We start from the raw sequence: 25,434 nt of genomic DNA, 5'->3' as shown, positions 1-25,434 counted from the left end.
ACTAATTTTTTGGATTTAATTAGGACACTCCACTTACTTGGCCCCCATACATATTTACACTGGCTTTCTCTGGTTTTACATTCCCCACTATAGCAGCGTCCCTGTTCATGAAAAAAACACCAAAACATAAAGATCTGTTAAACAAATGCAATTACTTTGTTGAAACAAATCACATTCCCAGATTAACACAGCTTATTTTGCCCGTTCATGTATTAATCAATAATTGACATATAACTGGCATATGAATTGTTATAAGAATCCCTATCAAAGCAGGGTAGTTTTATTATGTTATTGCCCATCATACCTGGTTGAGATGGCAGAAGTAGCCATCCTGTTTGTGGAGGTTCGGAGGGCACTGCAAAGAGAAAGACAGCTACTGTAAACAGCTTTATGTAAGCTCAGTCCATTGAATTTAAGGTTAGAACTTTCTAACCTTAAGGTTAAAACATTCTTTCACTTGTAGTTATAAGAAATGACTACTATGTGCCTACAGGGGTTAGAGGTGCATACAAATACAGGTCACACTATCACTGACCTGTCCAGAGTCTCCTGAGCATGTCTCTGAAATATCACAGTCATTCACTGCATAACGGCAGCTGTAGCCTCGGGGGTAAAACTGATGGAAAAGGAGGAGGGAGTAGGAGGAATGAGTGAGAGAGCGAGAGAGAATGTGCAAAAAATCATGACTAAAACTCTCTTAAATGCCTCCTATTCATTAAACTATTGTTTTCAACCCCCAGACAGAGGCAAACAGAAAAGATAAGACATTTTTACTAAAAGAAGGCCCAAATGAAGAATTAACTGTTCAAGATAATTGAATGTATCAATGTTGAGCACTCACCAAACAGGTGTTGTTGCAGCAGGGTCCATCACTGCAGTGCGCTCCATTAGACAAAGAACATTTCTTGCAGCATTCCTTATAGCATTCCTATAATACCCACACAGAAGGGTGAGAAGAAAATTATCATAACAACAGTGCTTGAATTAAACACTTCAGGCAATGAATGTAAAGCACTGCAGTGAATCTAAGGCAGAGCATTCGTAAGGTAAGATAATAAGAATGAATGGACATTACTGCAGGATGGTGTGCTAACTCACGGCTCTCACTCCACAGTCACACTCCTCTCCCACTTCCATGTAGCCATTGCCACACTCCGTCGGCTCAAACAGCTGCACGGGAGAAACACCATAGAAACCAGTTACATCTCTCTTTGCCAAATGCATTTAGTAGTGAAGTCTGCACAATTCTGATGAGAGGCTAGCCAAAGAATGTAGTGTAAGGCTAAATTATATGCTGAGAGGATGCCCTCTTGTGATGAAGGTGTTTTACATACACAAGTCCATAATATTCAGTTACCATGCTTTGCTGAGATCCTGTAGTTCTTTTCCTAAGATGATCATAAACTATGCAATTGGTCTATGCATGTCCCACTTTTATATCATGTTTGTGGTGGGTATATATATATATATATATATATATATATATATAAAAGTAAAGAAGAAGGTTGGTTGGAAACATTTCATTACATTTTTATGTTACTAAAAAGAATTAAAATCATGTTTGTACTCTCATTGGTTGAGGTGGTTTGGAGGTGTTCTGATAGGTAATACATGTAATGTATGATGTAATACATTCATTATTGCAGTACAGACTTAGCCTGATTGATCTTTATGTCTTTATCTAAGGGTAAAGATGCATACACTTATTATTGTGGGACTGAAGATACAGTACCATGCAAAGACCAGAGGCCTCCTTTCATTAATCTAATTTCCAGTCAAAATGGCCATTAAGGACTATAATTAATTTTGCTGTGCTAGAAAAAAAACATAGAAAACAAATATTTAACAGAAAAAAGAAGCCTCAACAACTAAATACAATATGATTTTTTTCAGTATTTCCATTCTTTTTGAGAGACATGCTTTCAGTTTTTCAACACCTGCAAAGTTCAGTCTTTCTTGCATTTTCTGCTTCTCACAATTCATGTAATGCTAAATACAAATTTAGACAATTACAAACTTACTCCACATTTCTAATGACTATTCACAGTTTTCTGGTGTAAATTATATTCCTTTTCTCAGTAAGAGCTGTAAGGATAGACAGAAATCTTTGTGGATTTTTTCAGATCTGAAGTAAGAGTGGAACTTTTCACTGCAAGATTAAAGCTTTAAGTACTGTTTATCTGAAGGTGACAGGTTTGGTGATCTAAAATGCTGATTTTGCACAGTTGTTGAGAGTCCCATTTTCTCATTTTAATACATCCCATTTTAATACGTTTTTGAAAACCAGTCTCCTATTTAAAGCTATTTTTTCACTTATTTTTCACTTAAAAGCTCCTATTTTTTCACTTATTTTCTCCTTTCACTCATTGACTCCCCTGTTCCTTATGAAAATCCTTTCTTTTACATCTAATCTACTCAGAATTGTTTCCTTTAGCCATTAGATATGCACATGAGAAAGAAATCTGAAGGCAGCTAAAATGAACTTGGGTGCTTGTTAGTGTCTCTTTGAAAGGGAACATAATGCCAGTGACTCCTTTGGGAACTGGTTTAAGATTAGAAGGATGAGAAAAAGGTGACAGTAGAGTGCACAAAAACAAGAGTGGAATTAAATAAACACAAGGATGGTCTCTAACCCAAGCAGATGTCACGATTGTCACCCTCCCAGTCTTCCATGTGCGTCTGTTTACACATCCATGTGCTTCTTTGGTGTCCTCCCGGTTCTGCACCCTTGTTTCTTGACTCCGCCCTTGATTGTTCCCACCTGCTTTTCACCTGTGTCTTGTGAACCCTCGTTGTCCCTGTTTGTATTTGAGCCCTGTGTTTTCCCTAGTCTAGTGCTGGTCTCTGTATTGTATTGTATTGTTTGGTAGTGTTTAATAATGTTTGGTGTTCGTTCCTCCGGCCTCTGTTATTTGTCTTAGTCTCTGTTTTTGTTTAGTCTGTATTCCTGTGTTATCATGTCTGTACCCCAAACTCTCCGTGTTGGCTACCTGGACTGTTTCAACCCTGATGATGGATTTGCTCGTAATAAATCTCGCTTATCTCAGCGTATGCATCCGCCTCCTCTTCAACGCTCCACAGTGTTACAGCAGAATTATCTATAGCACTAATGGCTGACAGTATCTCACCTTAGTGGGTCTGTTGAAGAGGCAGGATCCTCCACCCTTCAGAAGAAACTCTTTATAGTCTGATATGCTGCATTTAGAGAACTTTCTAGGGTGCTGCACTCTACAGCAGAGGTAAGCAGAGAGAGAGAGAGAGAGAGAGAGAGAGAGAGAGAACGAATAAAAGCCAGATTGGTGTAAAATCAATAGGCTCAGAGGTATTGTACGCTGAAAGGTATTATGTATTATTTGCTGTACAACAGAATAACAGGTGCGGTTAAAGCCACGCAGTGATATTTATCATGCAGTGACAGCTACTTTCAGATGCTAAACAAGTTAATGGACTTAGAACCAGCTGACTAAATGATCACACCCTTTCATCACAGAACACACACAGACCATTATACACTGAGCAAAGAACAAAAAGCACACATTATCAGAAAGGGACAAACATGTTGTGGCACTCATGCTCACTATGCCATATCTAAATAAACATTAATAATAGCAATGGACTTAATGAAGCCTCTCTGACACCAAACCCTATCATTATAACCGCAGCTGTGTGAGTGTGTGCATTTGTGTGCTGTGGTAGAATACAGTAGCTCACCCTGTGTCTTCCATGATGCAGCCCACCCAAGAGTCCACACATCCACATTCCTCTGAAACACAAAACACACACAGAGACAAAACATTCATATAAAATGTGAACACATCAAGAAAAGGTAAAAAGTAAGGTCTAATAACTTTGTAACTCTTAGGAAATGCAATGTTTTTCAGTCAAATCTCTATATGTGGCATCTGCAGTACTATGCAAACATATACATACCTAAGCACTGGTGTGTGTATGTTTGTAGAAACACTATGTAATATAAGAATAGATGCAAAAAAGTAACAAACAACAAATAACAATTACAGTAAAAGTACAAAATAAAAAGATGTTCCTGTTTTCAAAACATGTCATTCATATCTTATGAACTACTTAGAAGAACACATGTTTGCTTCAAGAATTCTCGTCTTTTAAATACACTACAAAGACAAGATATTTAATGTCCAAACGGATAAACTTTATTGTTTTTTGCAAATATTCACTCATTTTGAATTTGATGCCTACAACACGTTCCAAATAAGTTGGGAAAGGGGCAACAAAAGACTGGGAAAGTTGAGGAATGCTCAAAAAACAACAATGTTTGGAACATTCCACAGGTGACCAGGTTAATTGGAAACATGTTAGTGTCATAATTGGGTATAAAGGGAGCATCCCTGAAAGGCTCAGTCATTCACAAGCAAGGATGGGGCGAGGTTCACCACTTTGTGAACAACATTGTTGAGAACAACGTTTCTCAATGTGCAATTGCAGGGAATTTAGGGGTTTCATCATCTACAATCCATAATATAATCAAAAGATTCAGAGAATCTGGAGAAATCTCTGCAAGTAAGCGGCAAGGCAGAAAACCAACACTGAATGCCCGTGACCTTCGATCCCTCAGGTGGCACTGCATTAAAAACCGACATCATTCTGTAACGTATATTACCACATGGGCTCAGGAACACCATTGTCAGTGAACACAGTTCGTCACTCCATCTACAAGTGCAAGTTAAAACTCTGCCATGCAAAGTGAAAGCCGTATATCAACAACACCCAGAAACGCCGCTGGCTTCTCTGGGCCCGAGCTCGTCTGAGAAGGACTGATGCAAAGTGGAAAAGTGTTCTGTAGTCTGACGAGTCCACATTTCAAATTGTTTTTGGAAATCATGGACGTCGTGTCCTCCGGGCCAAAGAGAAAAAGGACTGTCCGGATTGTTATCAGCGCAAAGTTCAAAAGCCAGCATCTCTGATGGTATGGGGGTGTGTTAATGCCCATGGCATGGGTAACTTGCACATCTGTGAAGGTAACATTAATGCTGAAAGGTACACACAGGATTTGGAGCAACAATATGCTGCCATCCAAGCAACGACTTTTTCAGGGACGTCCTACTTATTTCAGCAAGACAATGCCAAGCTACATTCTGCACGTGTTACCACAGGGTGGCTTCATAGTAAAAGAGTGCGGGTACTAGACTGGCCTGCCTGCAGTCCAGACCTGTCTCCCATTGAAAATGTGTGGCACATTATGAAGCACAAAATATGACAACAGAGACCCCGGACTGTTGAGCAACTGAAGTTGTACATTAAGCAAGAATGGGAAAGAATTCCAGCTACAAAGCTTCAGCAATTAGTATCCTCAGTTCCCAAATGCTTATTGAGTGTTGTTAAAAGGAAAGGTGATGTAACACAGTGGTAAACATGCCCCTGTCTCAACTTCTTTGGAATGTGTTGCAGGCATCAAATTCAAAATGAGTGAATATTTGCAAAAAACAATAAAGTTAATCTGTTTGAACATTAAATATCTTGTCTTTGTAGTGTATTCAATTGACTATAGGTTGAAAAGGATTTGCAAATCATCGTATTCTGTTTTTATGTTTTACACAACGTCCCAACTTCATTGGAATTGGGGTTGTACTTACAGTACTTATATCATTTATATTTATTCTAATATATGGGTTCTTCTGAGCAACTCTTCCTGCCCAGTCAAAATGCTTTTGAATACAATTTTCTATGGGGGGCCTAAAATATTTGCACAGTACTCTATATTGTACAGTTTATTACCACAGACCATCATGTTAAGATGCTTCCTTGTTTCCCTGTATTTAGTCATAGACACTCAAAACACATTCAAAACAGAAGAATACTGAAGCACCTACCCATTGGCTTCTATTATAGTGTTTTATAAGTCTGTGGTAATAACTACATACCATAATGTTGTATTCAAAAGTTTGAACACCCTGGTTAAATGACATATTTACCAATTTTCTATAAGTTAAAACATCCACTATCCTCTACAGGGAACAAGCTTAAATATGGCATTTGTCTGTAATGTGGCTTATGCATCTAAATACATGTGAATGGCTTGTACGAAATCCACTGTATGGCATGCATATGTTCCTGTCTTCTCAGTACCCCAATATTTTATATATATATATATATATATGTGTGTGTGTGTGTGTGTGTGTGTGTGTGTGTGTGTGTGTGTTGATACGACACATCCACATTTTGTTTGTAGTCCAATATTTCAAATACAACAAATAAACAGTAGTTGTGCATTAAATGAAAGTTACAATAAAATGTATAAAGGTGTGCTCTCTGTAAGATGTCTTAACTTACTTTCAATTAGAAAACCAACAAAACATGTGCTTTGATTAGAGGTGCCTTAATGTTTGCACACTGCTGTACAAGTAGCGGATGGGGATTAAGTTGAACACTTATAAAAGTCTCTATGTATGTACAGTGCATGTGTGCTTGCATACTGCTCTTTCTAGCTGCTGGATCCCACCGAATGCCAAGGTTCTGGGCCAGACTCTGGGATAACGAGACAGCCATTGTCCATGTAGACCCGTACTGCACAAAAATCATTCACAGTTTATATTATCATACCTGTATAAGACCTACAGCCATTCACAAAGATTTAGCCACTCATCCAGTAGAGAACAATAAAGAACATGTTGTGCTGCACTGTGCTGTTGTACATGAATAACTATATAACTGTAATGTACTGGCTCAAATTGAATTGCTCAGATGCATGCCACACATTGATTTTCAGCATGAATTTTTCAGATTTGATAAGTTAAACAGTAAGTTTAAAGGGATCTATCTCTTTTGTTCAGTTAAAGGAAGAGAAACCAAAAAAGTATATGCAAAACCCTGAACCATGATTTAAACTAGTGGTTTGAGGATGATGAAGTTCAGGCAATTATATGGCCAGCGCGCTTTCCAGATTTAAACCAAACTGAGTTCTTGTGGGACTACACTGGGGAATGTGTGGAAAAGAAAAATCCAACCACTGTGGATGGTCTGTGGATAGCAGTGATGAATACATGAGAAGCACTTCCGTAGCTTATTCAGAAAGTCTTTATGAAAGACCAAAAGCCCAAGGAACTTGGCTCTTAGTAATCGGTGAATCAGCTACTTTAAGGTGAAGCCATTGCTGACACAGGTGTTCAGTTACACATACACATAATCTTCACAGAAAAGCACTGCCAGTAGAATGAGATACTATAGGGCAAACACACATAAACCTAATGTCACCATGGCCAATGCTTGGCATTAGCTAGAGGAGTTTAAAGCGCCATCAAAACCTCTGGGATGAGTTGGAGTGGTGTTTGTAATTCAGAATTAATCATCCAACATCAGTACCTGACTTTACTAATGCTTTTGTGTCTAAATGCAACATCCAGTGTAAAGCCTTTCAAGTAGAAGAGAAACTCTTTATCAGTACCCCAGAAGAAACATCGGCTAAGCTACAAAATATTGACACTCTCAGTTGTTCCTATGTTTGCATTCATTTGAGCAATTATTTTTGACTTCCAGTATAATAATATTACATAGATAATTCTGAATCAATGCCTACAAATGTGAAGACCCTCATAAATAGAAGCCTGTTTGATTTTCTAACCTCATTCACTCCAACACCACGGCTCATTGAACACATCCCTCCAAAGAATGCAGCGCTGCTCTGGCGGTAGTGAAAGGTCACATTGCTGCAGATATACACAAGGAGAGGCCCCTTAATCCAGCACAGGGTGTGAATACACAAGTCTCAAATTATGCTAATGAGGCTGTTCAATGTAGCCATGTAGAAGATTGAAGAGAGAATGAGAGAAGTAGCTGACTCACGAGAACAGGTGAACTGCGTCCGCGTGCTGCTTGATGTGCTGCTGACGATATTTAGAAAAGTCTCGCAGCATATCCAGTGGCATCACACTGATTGGAATATGGTCCTTATCTGTCCAGATCTCCATTGCAACCAGGACTACACGTGTGTTTAAGTGTTCTTTAAAGATCTTCCATCAGAGAGAGAGGAATACAGGGAAAAAGGGAAACCAGGGTGAGGAAGAATAGAAAACGGAAGGTGAGAGAGTAGAGAGGGAGCATGACAGCAAGACAGATAGAGATAGAAAGTCAAATAACTTTTTGCTGATTTTCTAAGTGAAAATAAGTTTACAAATACATTTCTACACATTTTACTGCACAATTGTGGCCTGTGTAAACATTATGGCACATTTTATTTCACTGTTCCCCAATGCATTAAACTCAGCAAATGAATAGTAATTGTGCACTTAAATTGGCAGAAAATGCCATACCTAAGTTCATCCCCTGCAGAGAATCTGTTTTCACTTAGAAAATCAGCAAAACATAATTTGACTGGAGTTGTGCAGACTTTTGCACTGTACATTTGCAAAGTGTTCTATCTGCACAAGCTTCATAAAACATCTGCAGCACAAAAGAGATCAAGCTTATATTGTAAAACATACAAAAATGATTCACTGTACTGTGTACTGTTTTAGGACAGAGTGAAAAGTGAGACATTGCAGTATGTATCAGATTCAAACACTAAATTTCTGTTAAGAGGCTTGATCAAACAATTTAAAGTCACACATGCCAGAATGAGAAATGCACACAATCTACATTTTGCACAGAAAAGATCCAGCCTTCCTGAATATTGCTGAATTTAAGAGTTGATCAGTTTAATATGATTTAACTATGTGCACATCTGTCCTTTAAAAAAAGTGTAAAAGTAACTCACGGCATCCACTAGGTTGACCACAGACTTTGCAAAGTTCCGAGTCTGCTGCTTGGTTTTCTGCCTCTTAAACTGTTAAAAAAGGAAGAACCAGTCATTTAAATGCACTTACACACTTAAATATAGCGGTTCATTTGAGTCAAATACTTCTGATACTTTTGATAAAATATTACTTGAATGTGAGTGTATTCTGTCAATTTTTTACTTGAGTTTACTTACTGCACAGTAAAGTAAAATTACTTTGTTATTGTAGCTGTTATGTTACATCTGGCTCATGAACAAGTTCTAATATGGAGACCTGTGTGGCTGCAGACATGGAAAAACTTTGTTAGCTCTTTGTTTTCTGCAGTCACACTGGCATCATTAATAGACCCTGTTCATCAACATGATGTAACTTAACAACTGTAACACTTAGATTACTTTTACTTTTGATATTCACATACACTCGCAAGCATGTACTTTTGTTCTATTGCTCAAGTAGAAATACAGATAGAATACATGTACTCTTACTGAAGTAATATTTCACAAAGGGTATTTCTACTTTTATTAAAAAACCCACAGCTGTGTTGTATTTTGTTCATCCCTGGTGATTAATAACTAGTACATTTAATCAGTCACATGAAATTAAACCAAGTGGGTCTCTTAGATCCATGGATTCTGGTTAAGAATTTTGCCTTTAATTTCCTTTTACTGGTTAATTTTGCCTTTATGTATTTTGTACTTCATTTTAATTATGTTTTGAATTTTAAGCTACTGTTAATTTATTTTTATCTGTATTTATAATTATTGATTTTCAGTCTTATACACTTTGTCATTATTTGCTTTTTATTTATGTAAAGCCTTCATTTTTTATGATTTATTGATTTTTCTCTTCTATCAATACAAAACCACACATATTAGTGTTTTGTGAAGCCTTACTTTTTAATTCATTACCATTTAGTTACTACTCTCTTTTTTGATCTTTAATTTCATTCTAACACCCTGGTGAAAGCATTTGCACTTCTTTGAGAGTGGTCACACATTTAACTGCTGAGGTTTATATTTTATTTTAGACTAATAGTGCAAAAAAGAGAAGATGCTGACAGATTCTGATGTACTAAGTTTCACTGCAGTCCTTTGTGGAAAGGTTTTGCTTTTACTTGAGTCATATAATTGCAGTAACTATACTTTTTTCTTGAATATGGGATTAGGTTACTCTACCCACCTAGACTTAAATGACAATGCTGCCCCTTTTTGCTACAAATCTCAATGTTGGACCTACACCTACCTATTGACTGAGAGGTGTTTCTGACAAAGTAATACAAGCGCCCTCCTGTGGCCAATGCTTTCACTGGGAACTCCAGTAACAGTGATCATATATCCACAAGCCAAGAAATTGCATATTAATGACTGTTTCCTCTGAAACACAACATTTTTCTCCTTTTGTAGAAATCCCCGACTGAGGTTTCCTTAAACGTTCTCATGTTTCTCTTATTGTGCCCGCTGGAATCTGTGACTATTTACATCAACACTATTTACTTAACTTTTCCATAAACATCAATACATAACATAGCTATCCTTCAAGCATAAACACTGGTCAGACACACAAATAAACACACTCACCATGTTGTGGTCACTGACAATCATGAGCTCTATGTACTTCATCTCTTCAAACACATTCCTTGGCATCTAAAAGAGAAACAGACATTATGTAAGCAACCACAGCATGGCCACATTTTCAACATTACGAAAGTTTAAAAGAGCACAGCTGTTGCGAAATGACTGCTAGTCCCAAGATAAAATCTCTGCCAGTGCTCATCATATTGTGGCTGTTGTGTGATAACAGCACATACCAAAACAAACAGTCTGTCATTTAGAACTTAAAGATCTGTTTCAAGCAACACTGATAACAGGTTTAGACATAAGAGTGTGTCAACAGCATGTATTTGAACATTCTGTAGACAACACGGCTGCACAATATGGACAGAATATCAGTTTCAATAGGTGTTGTATGGGTACAATATTAGCAGAATTGCTAATGCTGTTGGAAATCAAAGGGGAAAAATGTATAAAATCAGATACACTACAACAAATCTAGCCTGAAATAGCACACCCACTGTATGATGTACATGTTATTAGCTGTGTATTTCTTCCTGTGTGTTAGTGACTAAAAAAGTGATTAAGTAGTTTGAGCTTGATAGCTTACTTTTAGATGCTCACCTTAAGTGAAGTGTTTTAATTCAAATTAGCTCATTGTAAAGCTTAGTAGTAAGCTGAATTTCTATCAAAATTGGTAGTGGTCAATACTGAAAGTTTCAACATCAGTGTCAGTATCTTAAAAAAAAGATTACATTACTACAGTGGGCTTCAAAGTCTGAGACCATGCTGAAAATCTGGGATTTTTATTTATTTATTTATATATGTTTTTACATTTATTTCAACCTGAAATAAACAAAGGTTTAAAATTAAAAGAATTAATCAAAGAGAAGTAATGACAAGTAAAACAAATCAGAAATATTTAAAATGTAACACTATTTCTAGGTACATAATTAAATGGTTAAGATATAAACATCATTCAGAGTGGTTTGATGCAAAATGCTCTGTTCTACAGAAACATACAAAGTGAGAATTGTTCACAGTGGTGGTGATAGGAACCAGACGTCTGAAAGTTTAATGCCTCCCACACAGAAAGTTATTACACGATTATAACCATTATAAATGATTATGAATACAGTACCTGATGCCTGAGACATTGTTTTATGATAGTTTTGAGAAGGTTTTGGACTAAAGCTGATTTTTAAAATCCATTTATGGCAGAGGGGTAAATGCATGGCTTTGTAAGGCAAAGAAAACTTCTTTTGCTGCATTATTACTTTATAACCCCAGTCAATTACATAGATAAACTCAGAAGTATATTAAGCATAGTACATTAAATGGATACATTTGCATTGTAGACATTGTGACCCCTAGTTCCTATTATCAACACTATAAAGAAATCTGATCCAATAAGTTTCTCTTCAATAAAACACTTCACATGAAACCATGACAACTGAATGACTTCATAGAAATGTTAACCACTGAATTATGTAGAAATTATATACCACTGGAATTCCCCAGTCTGTGGAATTCCGTTTTAGGCAAATTTGTAACATTGACCATGTTAAGACCAAGTTCAGTACAAAAAGATCACACTTTTTTAGTCTTAACCCTACCACTGAAGCATGTGTTCAAATTACTCTCAAGTGGATTTGATGTGTTCACTGGAGACTTATGCACAAATTTGTGGAGTCCATGCCAGCTCAAGTGTACAGTCATTAAAGAAAAAGAAGCACATACCAAACATTTAAGAAATTCTGAAATGATTCTGCATTTTAGTCAATGCTAAAATCATTTGCCATTTCAAATTAAATTCTAATAGTTTGCATTTTAAATTAGAAAAGAATGCAAATGGGACATTTTCACTTGGGGTGTCATTTTTGGACCCCATTGTACTGATATATTAAAGATATATTAAAGATTCACCTACGTTGTTTTGACCTCTTTTGGTCTATCTAAGAACATGAATGGTTTTGAGTTCACGGGTCATCAAAATAACAGTTGCCTGGAATGTTCAGAGCACAAAAGAAAATCTTACGTGCTAAAGTGCTTATTTTCATACTGAAGCCTTATTCAATATCAGTAGCAGTAAAGGTCAATATTGTGATAACAGATACTAACAATATATATTAGTTGAAAGGAGTGTCATGTGACTGATTTTGGCTTCTGGCTGAGGACTGCCCATCTGTGTGTTAGTAACTAAGGTAACGCCATGGATGAGCTCATGATGCAGCCTGTGTGTAAAAGAGGAGGAGAAGGAGGCCCCTCTCACATGCTTACAGCTCGCTTTTTCCTGCGCCGGAGCCAAGACATATGATTCAGCTCAGAAAACAACAGCTCCTCCTTGTTTCCTACACACACACACACACACACACATCTTAAAACAAGGTTTTGTTTCGTACTGCCAACAAGGACAAGCTGTTCCTCTTTTTGCATCAGTCTTCCTTTTAAAACTGAGATAAGTGTCCCCCAAAAAATAACAGCCAGTTTAAATAGGGCTTCATATCAGTTATAGAGAAGAGCAGAGTTATTTGTTTAAGATAAGTCCAGTCAAGACTAGCTTAGCGAACTAGTTTTTGGATAATGTTGGAGTTTTAACCTGATAAATATGCACACTATAAGCTGAAGTTCTGTATAACAAATACGTGTCCATAATATTTAAAACTACAGCTAGTGCTGCGTCACATTAAAGGGCCTATATGGGACATTGAATTTTCCTCATTATAAATGAAATAAATGGATGTATTATATATTATATAAGCAATGCTAAAGTTTTAATACATATAATTTTCTCCCCAGTTCATACGGTCCATGTAAGGGAACTAAGCTTGAGAAACAGCTTGTTCTGAAGTCATTTTTTCTGTGATGTCAGAAGGCAGATCGCAGTTTTGCTCCACCCATTTACGCTGAAGTTATAAGCACTGCTTCAGTACTGACTGCTTTTTAAATGAGGCACAGTACAAGCAGCAGAACAGAGATCATTTAGATATATCACTCTTAAATACACCATAACAAAAACAGCGTGTTGAATTCTAAAGGAATTAACAAATGCTGGAAAATGATCATGTACACATGAACCATGACTGTTTTGGGTACACAAAACTGCAAATAAGTCACAAACAGACCTCAGGGGGAAAATAAAATACTTGAAAATGTAGGATTAGAAAAAACTACAGTTAAGCATCCCAAAAAGTCGCCTCTGTATCATTCAGACTCTGTATCATTCAGACTTCAGGATGCTTTTTTGTGCCATTTCTCCACTGTTGGTTCAGATTTCTCAGAAACAATATCAGAGATAATTATTGGACACATTCACTGGAAACATTTGAAGAATGTCATATTTTCTATGTTTTTGTTGGGAACTCATTTCTTCCATTGACTCTTTCACAAAGCCTGTAGCCATATTAATCTGTGTTAGCAGATTAAGTCCAGATCACAAAGTCAGTTTGCAGCTAAAGGATGTATCTGTATATGAACATAATCACTACATAAGTGCAAGAAGCATCTCACATGCATTTAGAAAGACTAAGAAACTGAATCCTTCACATAGTCTACACGGGCTCATGTCTAAAGATTAAGACATACCACTAACCCCGACACACAGGTGAAAAATAGGCTAAGCTTTAATTACAAAAGAGAGTATACCTCCATCCTCTGGCTCATGAGATTGCAGCAAACTAGGTGTCCTGCGCAATATATGGGGTCTAGCAGCTCCATCCTAAATCCACATCACAAAGGAAATAGATAATGCAAGTATTTTCTATTACACAGCCAGGTTTGTAATAATAATAGATGCAGGAGTGCTCCATTAGTGGAGAGCGGGGCACAAACAAACACATTTTGGGGTTGTTAAATCATTTTTAAATATCTGAGTAAGATTATTTTTATACAAGCAACCTATATATTTCTGCTGCAAATAAGAACATAAACTTTGTTTTGAGCACCTACTGTTTGTGAACAATACAGCTGCAAGAGGCTAGAGTGGTCCACTGACTTACGTTATAAGTGAAGTACATATTTTCCTTCTCCTGTAATATATATATATACACTATATTTCCAAAAGTGTTCAGTCACTTATCTAAATAATTTAATTCAGGTGTTCCAATCACTTGGCCATAGGTGTATAAAACCAAGCAGCTTGGCATGCAGACTGCTTCTACAAATATTTGTGAAAGAACGGGTCGCTCTCAGGAGCTCAGTGAATTTCAGTGTGTAGGAGCAGAGAAAACGAGTAGAAACTGGGGAACTAGGACCGCTGATTCCTTTCAATGTCAATAAGGCTGATGTAGATTATTGACTGGGTATCCAATCACAGCTCCAAAACAGTGCTTTTTTTTGTGTGTTTTATTTGTGTTTTATTTTTTCACGAAGTACAAAATACACAACACTATATATATATATATATATATATATATATATATATGTAAAACAACAAAACACAGAATTTAAAGTATTGTTGGATGTATAGTTGCTCCATGCATGCAGTGTATCACTCTGACACCTAATAAAATTCAGTAGTGTATTCTGACAGCTGCTAAGATGCCATTATGAAATTAGTTTCAGGGTCATGAGGGAGAGAAGGAAGATTGGTAGAAAAAGCTGTAACTTTCAAGGTTTCTGGATGCAATCTGGCAGCAGAAAATCCAGCCAACTTCTAAGACTGAACTTTGAAGGTGTGGGAAAAAAAATTCCTGAAAAGAATCGAAGCAGTAATAAAGCAAAGACTGAAGAGTATAATTCTAATAATCATGTACAGTATCTCACAAAAGTGAGTACACCCCTCACATTTCTGCAAATATTTTATCATATCTGTTCATGGAATAAAAAATAGAAATTAAACTTGGATATAACAAAGTAGTCAATGTACAGCTTGTATAGCAGTATAGATTTACTGTCCTCTGAAAATAACTCAACACACAGCCATTAATGTCTAAATAGCTGGCAACACAAGTAAGTACACCTCACAGTGGACATGTCCAAATTGTGCTCAAAGTGTCAGTATTTTGTGTGACCACCAATATTATCTAGCACTGCCTTAACCCTCTTCGGCATGAAATTCACCAGAGCTGCACAGGTTGCTACTGGAATCCTCTTCCACTCCATGATGACATCACGGAGCTGGTGGATGTTAGACACCATGCACCTTCCTCCTTCTTCCACTTGAGGATGCCCCACAGGTGCTCAATTGGGTTTAGGTCTGGAGACATACTTGGCCAGTCCATCACCTTTACCTTCAGAAAAGTAGTTGTCATCTTGGAGGTGTGTTTGGGGTCATTATTGTGTTGGAAAACTGCCATGTAGCGCAGTTTCTGAAGGGAGGGGATCATCCTCTGCTTGAGAATGTCACAGTACATGTTGGAATTCATGTTTCCCTCAATGAACCGCAGCTCCCCAGTGCCGGCAGCACTCATGCAGCTCAAGACCATGATGCTACCACCACCATGCTTGACTGTAGGCAAGAGACAGTTGTCTTGGTACTCCTCACCAGGGTTTATCTTGGTCTCGTCAGACTACAGGACATGGTTCCAGTAATCCATGTTCTTGGATTGCTTGTCCTTAGCAAACTGTTTGCGGGCTTTCTTGTGCATCAGCTTCAGAAGAGACTTTCTTCTGGGATGATGACCATGCAGACCAAGTTGATACATTGTGCGGGGTATGGTCTGAGCACTGACAGGCTGAACTCCCTTCTTCAACCTCTGCAGCAGTGCTGGCCGTAGTCATGCATCTATTTTTGAAGCCAACCTCTGGATATGACACTGACCATATCTGGTCAGCCCTGGCAAGGTCTGTTCAGAGTGGAACCTGTCCTGGAAAACCGTTGTATGACCTTGGCCACCGTGCTATAGCTCAGTTTCAGGGTTTTAGCAAGCTTCTTATAGCCTAGGCCATCTTTGTCGAATTTCTATTTCTCACATCCTCAGAGAGTTCTTTGCTATGAGGTGCCATGTTGAATATCCAGTGGCCAGTATGAGTGAATTGTACCCAAAACACCAAATTTAACAGCCCTGCTCTCCATTCACACCTGGAACTTTGTAACTCTAATGAGTCACATAACACCAGGGAGGGACAACAACACAATTGGGCACAATCTGGATATGTTTGCTGTGAGGTGTACTCACTTGTGTTTCCAGCTATTTAGACACTAATGGCTGTGTGTTGAGTTATTTTCAGAGGACAGTAAATCTATACTGCTATACAAGCTGTACTACTTTAATGTATATCCGCATTTAATTTATATAGTGTTGCCCCATGAAAAGATATAATAAAATATTTGCAGAAATATGAGTGTAAAAGTGAGTGTACTCACTTTTGTGAGATACTTTATATGTGTTTTTTAGGGGTTTTTTTGACACTGAAAAGTGAACAGCTGACTGGAAACTAATTAAACAAAGGGTGGTCTCTAACTTTACTGTACATTCACTTTTTGTCTCCCCTGCTGAAAAGAACAGTACAGACCAGCATGACTTCCATGCTGGTCTATGCTGGTTTAAGCAGGTCAGGTGCTGGTTTAGCTGGTCATGCTGGGTGACCAGCTGAACCAGCAACAGACCAGCATTCAAAACACAATATATGCTGGTTTTGCTGGTGACTAGCCATGCTGGTGTAGGTTGGTTTTTCAAGCAGTGTAGTTATCTTCCTTGAGATTTGACCTCCATTTTTCTGCTTTTACAATCATCATTTTAGAATAATCTTAAAATCTGTAAAATGTGGACACATCTTAAAAATATTTTTTAAGCTTTCTTCTAATTACTGGAAACATATGAAGCTATATAGGACTAACACAGTACAATCATTTTATGCATTTATGGCGCATAATACAGGTACCAAGAGGGTGATTAAAATAATATAGACATGAATTGTGTGAACAGTATACACAACTGAGAAATACTGAAAAACACTGTTCATCATACAAAAACAGTCTTCTGGGTGAATTTTGAGATGGCTGTCAGATTGTTGTGAAAATGTCTAGATCACAGTGCTTTAGGAACACCAGTACATGACAACAAGCACATACTACTTTGATCCATTTGAATAAAATCTGTTATATTTTACCTTGTGTTAGGTTGTGCCCTGCACTCACCTACTGTTGTCTGAAAGTTTGATTTGTAAAGAAATGCAAAGCACTTACAATAGAGTGAGTCTGTTTCAAAGGTTCAATCAGATACACATGAACTCCATCATCAAACATGCCACTGGCAGCAAGAAGGAGGAGGGGAAAAAGCAGGAAACATCAATGAAAGCGATGAGGCTTTTACTGAAGTCTTTACTAAATAGGATGCTTAGAAATGCTGTGTTCTTATACTTACTGCAAACCATTACAGGTTGACATAGCAACACGAGAGGCCTCAACCCCTCTCACCTGACCACGGTAATAACAGTGTTCACCACCCTGAGAACGCACACACAAGGTCACACTATGAGCAGAGATCTTACAAACAAATGATTCATTAAACTGCTGAAATCAGTCTGAAGTTCAAATCTTGTTCTGCATGTGGTAGCAGGAATGCCGGAGCAAACACTGCGGACAACAAAACAGTGGTTAGTGAACCTCCAGCACAGAAAGAGAAGCAGGCCTATTGTTCCATTGAGCTGATTTATGAGCCAGGCTCTTGCCAGCAGCGTCTCCAAACAGACATATAAAAGCAATGAATCAAAGTCAAGGGAACAAAATCTGAAATTCACAATAAAACAGTAATGAATGTAGTGAACACAAACAGGAATAGTGATCATTAATATATTTCAAAATTTAACTGTAAGAGCACTTCCCGGATAACCATGGTGTTCCTAAAATTGCTCTAGAGCAATCTTTTATTTGATCATGGCACACTTTGTACCAAGTTCCAATTTGTAGCATTTCTTGGTGCCACACACATACTTTAAAAAGAAGGTTCTTTTAGGGTTCTTTAATAAAGAAGATGGTTCTATATAGAACCATGAACACTCAAAGGACCTTTTGCATGATTGAAGGGTTCTTTGCATTGTGAAATGATTCTTCAGATTGATGGAGAATGTGCTGTAGATGGTTCTATATAGAACCTTTAAGGAAACGGTTCTATATAGCAACTAAATAGAGTCTGCTATTGTAACAACATCAAGCTTGTAACAATAGAAGAACCCTTTACAGTGCTATACAGAGCCTTTCCTAGATCATATACAGAACCAGCATCTACAACACATTCTCCATTAATCTGAAGAACCATTTCACAATGCAAAGAACACTTCCATCATGCAAAAGGTTCTTTGAATGTTAAAAGTTCTACACTGTGTGCACAATTATTAGGCAAGTCTTATTTTTGAGGATTATTTTTATTAATGACCAACTACAGTGCTCTCAGTTAATCCAAAATGTTAATAAACCTCAAACATGAATGTTTAAGAAAAATAAAGTGAGGTATTGGCTTTCTTAGGAGAATATCTATATGTGCACATTTATTGGGCAACTATAATGGTGCAGAATTATTACGCAGCTAAACGAAAAACACACATTTTCCCATCTCACTTTTTTATTTTCATCTGTTCAAGTGAGAATTATAAACAAACAACTCAAAGCTTTCCAATGAACATTTCTGAGAAGAAAAAAAAAATAGTGACCAATATAGCCACCCTTCTTTTCAATAACAGTGATAAGCCTTCCATTCATGGAGTCTGTCAGTTTCTTGATCTGTTGACGATCAACTTTTTGTGCAGCAGCAACCACAGCCTCCCAAACACTGTTCAGAGAGGTGTATTGTTTTCCTTCACTGTAAATCTCCCGTTTAAGAATTGCCCACAAGTTCTCAATTGGGTTCAGGTCAGTTGAGGAAGGGGGCCATGTCATAAGTTTTTCATCTTTAATGCCTTTACTGGCTAGCCATGCAGAGGAGTACTTGGATGCATGTGATGGAGCATTGTCCTGCATAAAAATCATTGTCTTTTTGAAAGATGCAGATTCTTCCTGTACCACTGCTTAAAGAAAGTGCCTTCTAAAAACTGGCAGTAGGCTTGGGAGTTGATTTTGAGCCTTCAACCCGAAAAGGTCCAACCAGCTCATCTTTAATAATACCAGCCCATACCAGTATCCCACCTCCACCTTGCTGGCGTCTGACTCGAAGTGGAGCTCTGTCCCGTTACTGATCCAGCCACGGGCCCATCCATCTGGTCCGTCAAGAGTCACTCTCATTTAATCAGTCCATAAAACCTTTGAAAAATCTGTCTTCAGATTCTTCTTGGACCAGTCTAGACACTTCAGCTTATGTGTCTTGTTCAGTGGTGGTCAGGTTTCAGCCTTCCTTACCTTGGCGATGTCTCTGAGCACTGAACATCTTGTACTTCTTGATACTCCAGCTAGGTTGCAGATCTGGAATATGACAGAACTGGAAGATAATGGGTTCCTGGTAGCTTCACGCTTGATTCTTCTCAAATCCTTGGCAGTTATTTTGTGTCTTTTTTTCTCAGCACGTTTCTTGCGACCCTGTTGACTATTTGCAACAAAACGTTTGATGGTTCTGTGATCACGCCCCAATATCTTAGCAATTTCAAGAGTTCTGCATCCCTCTGAGAGACTTTTGATCATTTTTTACTTTTCAGAGTTTTACTTTTTCAATCTCTTTTTTGGCCCATTTTGCCTAAAGAAAAAAAGCTGCATAATAATTATGCATACCTTGATATAGGGTGTTGACCTTCTTAGGCCACACCCTCCCTCATTACACAGATACACATCACCTGCTATGCTTAAATCCATTAAGCATTCAAGTTTATCCAGCTTGGAGTTAGAAAATATGCCTAAAAATGATAAAATGGTCAAAATACTCACTTGCCTAATAATTGTGCACACAGTGTATATAAAACCATTTTCTTTACTAGAGTACCCTTGAAGAACTATGCATCTTGAAGTGTGCACCAGTGTAGTTCTTGTATTTCATTCCCTTTAGCAAAATTCTATGCAGTGGTTGCCTTTGACAATATCAGGCATACAGTGCATTACTCCAGCACAGTAGTTTAGAATCCCAAATGTAATTAAGTTGTACTAGAAGTGTCCCACTAGGAAAAGGCTATCATAAATCTTCCCATAGCAGTCTGTAATGGCAGTAGTAGGATTAGCACATGGGCTCTGTATTTTACAAGAAGAGTTCTCAGTTCTGCCAAGGCAAAGTGGAATGCACATCTCCAATACAAATCATTTAAATATCACTATTAGTGTTATTATTAAATGACATCATAACACACCATTAATCCAGGTACAATGGAAACACAGCAGTTTGATTATTTATCTTTTTTAAGTCAGGTTAGTTTAATCTTGCATGCAGCACATGGTGTGGCTCTGTTTGGTCTGTTTATCTGCTAGTACAGTGACTCAGCATGTAGTCTCAGGGTGAGAAGAGGACACGCTCACCCTGTCTCATTTGCTCATTCTCCTAATCTTGTTCCCAGACCCACTCTCTCAACCTCTCTTTCCTTCTTTCTCACCCTCCGTCTAGTTCAATCTGTTCCTGTCTAATTAATTCTCTCACTTTCATATAGCCTCTCTCTCTTTCTTATTCTCTGGCTCATTCCATAATTCTCTCTCTCACTGACAGGTTTCCCACGCTGCATTGCTACTGCAGAGTAGCGTTGGCTGGTCACATGACCTGAGCTGCAAGCCAGCAGAGCTTTGCTCAGTCAGCACTGACAAATCCAGCAGCCCATTTCCTAATTCAGCAGCACTCAGCTCTCTCTCTCTCCCACTCTCTCTCTCTGCGCTCACTCTCTCTCTCTCTCACTAACTCTCTGAGCTCACTCACTTACTGACTTAGCTCTCAGCATCTTGAGCTCTCTCTCATTCACTCAACTCTCTCTTCCTCTTTCTCTCTTTCACTTAGCTCTCTTTCTCTCACTCAATTCTCTCTCTCTCAGCTCCTTTTCTCTATTTCACTCAGCTCTGCCCCTCTTACTGTTGCTTGCTCAACTCTCTTTCTCTCACTCTCACTCTCTCAGCTCTCTTTCTCCATCAGCTCTCTTCATCGCTCTCAGCTCTGATTCTCTCTCAGCTCTCCCCTCTCCTTCATGTTCTGTTTCTCTCATCCTATCTCTTTCTGTCTTTCCCTCTCAGCTCTTTCCTGTATCCCTCTAATACAAATCTTTATTCATGTGTTCACTCTCCAGTTTTTTGTCCCTCATTCTTTTTTCTTTGCGGATCCAGATTATCACCTCATGCAGTCACTGTAACTCAATAAAATAAAAAGTCTCACTCTCCATTCATTAAACACAATATCTTGCCTTTTCCAGCCTGTCTGTCTGTCTCTTTAACTCAATGAAATTTCCACTGACATTCTTATACATTTATCCATCTTCCTGCTTGCTGCTTCAAATCCTTTGCTAAATTCACCATCCAAACTCTGCCTCTAATATAACACAAATGTATGCATGTACTATACTTTAACATCCATGCTGTTCATGCAAAAGTGTGCTTTGTATAAATATGATTCCAATGTGCTTCACAACGTACAGACACAAAACACTAATTCATACCTTATCATTCATGACTGTGTTGTCTGAGATGAAAATAAACTCTGGTATATGAGGTAATGTCTGCTGCAGTGGAATCAGAGCATTACGCTGTAAGAACAGAGCACTAACCTTTGACTGGATGGTTTTGTTGTCCTCGTAGTGAATCTCCACATAATCGGAGGACAGTAGGTCACTGTAATACAGAGGGAGAATAAGCACTATGACTTCCTCCAGCTGTGGGCTTAGTCTGCTGAGCTTGGACATCATGTCTCAAAAGTTGCCTAGTCTGGCTCCAGTACAAGACAGAATACAAGAAACTACCACAGAGGTAGAAGAGGTTGCTCAGTTAAAAAAAAAACCTTAAGATACTGCCTCATATAATTCTACCTGTTCACTGCCATTACAATGCTAGATTTATTCCACACACACAATAAAAAGTAAATACTGTAATAGTCTACTTTAAAAATGGGCATGTAAATTTAATCTTTATCAATTATTTTTATTCAGAGGATTTGCTTCTAATAAAGCAGCAGTTGCCTTTGACGTTGTCAGGATAGAATAAATGCAATTTGGCAAAATAAATCTATACTAAATTACATGAGATTGATTAGATGAGATTTTTACAATCAGCAATCGGCATTTTTTTTTTTAAATGTGATTTGTGTTGCAATTCGCAGTATATTTGAATATTGCTGTTACAGCTAAACCAAAATATTGTAGCATAATTATAAATGTTCTGTTTGGACTGTTAAAGACTGGATATGTATATATATATATATATATATATATATATATATATATATATATATCCCACATTTAGCTTCAGGCTTTAAAAAAAGGCCAAAAAATTGTTTGTCGGCATCACATTCAGTATCGGCCTTAAAATTCATGATCAGTGCACATCTAATCTGCATCTAGTAACCCTACAGGCTAGTAGTTTAATTAACAGTTTTTACACTACAACAATTCAAGATGTTCTGTTGAAGGACGTAATGATGGTGAGAGACATAAGGATGATATCAGCTAAACATACTTTGTGAGAGTGAAGTGATGCTTGTGTGTGTATGTATGGGTACTTGCATGTACAAGAGAGTGAAAGGTGTCATTAATATTGGTGCTCTGTGCCTGATTCACCTTCACTTCCATATCCTCTAACATTTTCTCACAAACCTCTGAGTCTGACTCAGCGCGCCAGTATGCATACACACACACACACACACACACACACACACACACACACACACACACACACACACACACACACACAAATAGAGCCAACACACACTCTTCTCTTAGCTGACTGCTCACTTCAAAAAATGGACTTTCTGCTACAGAGAGGCTTTTGTTTAACCTTGGAGAAGTGACTCCTATCACAAGCATACAATACTTGTCTACAGTGTCTAAATGGCTTAACACCTTAAACCCTAAAGGCCTGTATAAGGGTCCACGCTTCAATTTCTCACTTTCAGAACTGTGTATGGTGTCATCAAATACATATTGATGTGTGTGTGTTTTATGTGTGTTTGCATGAAACACACATGAAACTCTACATCAAAGCTGAAAAGGGTCTTTCCCAGGGTATTTCAATGCCATTCTTTTAGTATGCTCAGGCTATCACCACATTATTTCCACACTAAGACCAGGCAAAACCTCTAAACCACAGTAAGCCAGAATCATCCCACTCCACCTCAGAGACCACCCTTTCATTTATTGAATTCCCAGTTAAAACAACTACTAAGAATAAGGTATTCATTTTTCAGCATATGAAACAAAGAAGAAAACATATTTTAACATAGAATTCTATAAACGATCCAACCACTAAATATAATATCAACAGTTTCAATATTTTGTGTGTCCACACATTGTCTTTGTTGTAGTTTCCATTCATACTTGCGTTTAGTTTTTCAAAGAAATCTAAAGAAATCTGCAGGGGTACTAACACTGCAGTTAGTTGCATTTTCTACTCCTTACAATTAAAGTAATTCCAAAAACATTCAATAATGATGAAGTTGGTGCTCAGTTCATTTGATCCACAAAAGATTTTTGTCTATTTATTTTTCTCAGTAAGGGCTTCTTGAGAACTACACATCCTTTTAGACTCATAATGTTGACTTATCCTCATGGTGGAAAGATGTACAGAAACACTTTTTTTTATTTTTTCAGATCTCAAACGAGAGTGGAGTTTATCCATCAATTAAACAGGCTGTTTTTGTTACTATGCCTTTAGGACTGATTATATGCAAAGGAGCTGTTGTCACTGGATTCTCAGTATTGTGCCTCATTCAAAAGACAATCCAAGCTCTCCTTTTATCTTTAACATAAAGGGGTGGAGTTAAAGTGCTGCAGGCTGAATAACTGGATGTATGCAAATATGTAAATGTGTTGGTTTTTGTGACATCACAGAAATAGTGAATTCAAAACATGTTATTTTAAGCACAATTATCATACTTAGATAGATTGGCAGGTAAACGTTTTTTTTTTTTTTAAACTTTAACAATGTTTGTATATTACATCAAATTTTTTCATTTCTGATGCCAACTGTTTTGGTTCTGTTTTTTCACTCATTTTCCTTTGGTTTTGCCATGTCTTTTGCAGATGGATTATCTTATATCTAAACTCCTCAGAAACATCAGTATATCTTGTACTTAAAAGGCCATTTTGACTGGAAATTAAATAAATAAAAGCTGGTCTCTGACTTTTGAACAGTCCTGTACATATTAGTTTCATAGATACAGGAATAAAATGCACTATATTTACTTGATTTAAATGCTTACATTATTTCCAATTTAGTAAAACACCTTACTTTAATACAATCACTGTCAGAAGTAAGTAAACTGAAAGGCAAAACTGGACTGTAATATATTTTATTAATAAAGAATCTCGTAAATTCGCTGCATCAACTTTCATTAGTATAGATGCGGTTTCTGAATAACAAGTCTGTAGTTTAGGGGGTTAAAACACATGTCTCCTCAGAGACAAATACATTCACAGGCACCAGTGAAGACACTACAAAATTGGACTAATTAGTTCTAGACTAGGGCTTACTATTTAGTACTTACACTGAAAACTGTGAAAATTGTTATTCCTCTGTTATACTGTGAGGAATTTAAGGGGTTAACGAAGCTGCAGCTCCCTTTGTTTCTCTGCAGCGCTGCAGAAAGGCTCCCAGAGCAGAGGTCTGGAGCGGTTGAGTGTAGGGTAATTTTAGCACGCAGCCAGAGAGAGAGGGATGTGGAGGACTAAGCAGAATTGTGCTGCACAGGTGCAGTGAGGGGAGGAGAGCAGAGCAGGAGCCCCTGGCTGCATGAAGAGAGAGACTGCTATATTTAGATTAGTTCTGCCGTGCACAACAGCGGCCGATGCGTGGGCACAACCCACCCACAACCGCAAACATTTTTAACACCCACTCAAAGACTTGAATGTAACTGTGATTCTCAAAGGGGGAAGTGTGTAAGATTCAATTCAGGTTTTTCTACAATATTAAAATTATCACAATTAATACAACAAAATTGCCCTTTTTACTACAAGCATCAGGCTCAAGGCTTGCTTTGAAGATAAGATTAAAGACACATTATGAGGAACAGGCATGAAAGAAGCTAAGGCATGAGACAGGTATTCTTAGGGCATGAGACACATACTCTTAACCAGAGAGTCTTTTCTGCATTTCAATT

General features: G+C 37.7%; 1 protein-coding gene across 5 annotated transcripts in view; it reads right to left on the bottom strand.

The window, feature by feature from the left end:
• Positions 1 to 25,434, bottom strand: part of LOC108424345 (disintegrin and metalloproteinase domain-containing protein 23) — a 38,502-nt gene that overhangs the window by 10,472 nt on the left and 2,596 nt on the right. For all 5 annotated transcript variants that reach the window (XR_005130390.1, XM_017692327.2, XM_017692325.2 and 2 more), the window contains exons 4-20: positions 21,893 to 21,956; positions 17,605 to 17,687; positions 17,427 to 17,490; positions 13,943 to 14,015; positions 12,578 to 12,648; positions 10,325 to 10,390; positions 8,726 to 8,794; positions 7,816 to 7,982; positions 7,595 to 7,679; positions 6,450 to 6,540; positions 3,712 to 3,763; positions 3,129 to 3,228; positions 1,099 to 1,170; positions 842 to 928; positions 536 to 616; positions 305 to 355; positions 38 to 101 (exon numbers count right to left, since the gene is read on the bottom strand). Coding sequence is in view for 4 of the 5 variants with exons in the window: in XM_017692327.2 (XP_017547816.1) it covers positions 38 to 101; positions 305 to 355; positions 536 to 616; positions 842 to 928; positions 1,099 to 1,170; positions 3,129 to 3,228; positions 3,712 to 3,763; positions 6,450 to 6,540; positions 7,595 to 7,679; positions 7,816 to 7,982; positions 8,726 to 8,794; positions 10,325 to 10,390; positions 12,578 to 12,648; positions 13,943 to 14,015; positions 17,427 to 17,490; positions 17,605 to 17,687; positions 21,893 to 21,956 (1,340 nt within the window). In the remaining variant the exon portion in view is untranslated. The remainder of the gene's footprint in view (positions 1 to 37; positions 102 to 304; positions 356 to 535; positions 617 to 841; positions 929 to 1,098; positions 1,171 to 3,128; positions 3,229 to 3,711; positions 3,764 to 6,449; positions 6,541 to 7,594; positions 7,680 to 7,815; positions 7,983 to 8,725; positions 8,795 to 10,324; positions 10,391 to 12,577; positions 12,649 to 13,942; positions 14,016 to 17,426; positions 17,491 to 17,604; positions 17,688 to 21,892; positions 21,957 to 25,434) is intronic.

The sequence above is a fragment of the Pygocentrus nattereri genome, chromosome 6 (genome assembly GCF_015220715.1).
Source record: "Pygocentrus nattereri isolate fPygNat1 chromosome 6, fPygNat1.pri, whole genome shotgun sequence".
NCBI lineage: Eukaryota > Metazoa > Chordata > Actinopteri > Characiformes > Serrasalmidae > Pygocentrus > Pygocentrus nattereri.
This window is presented reverse-complemented; position numbering and strand designations above follow the sequence as displayed.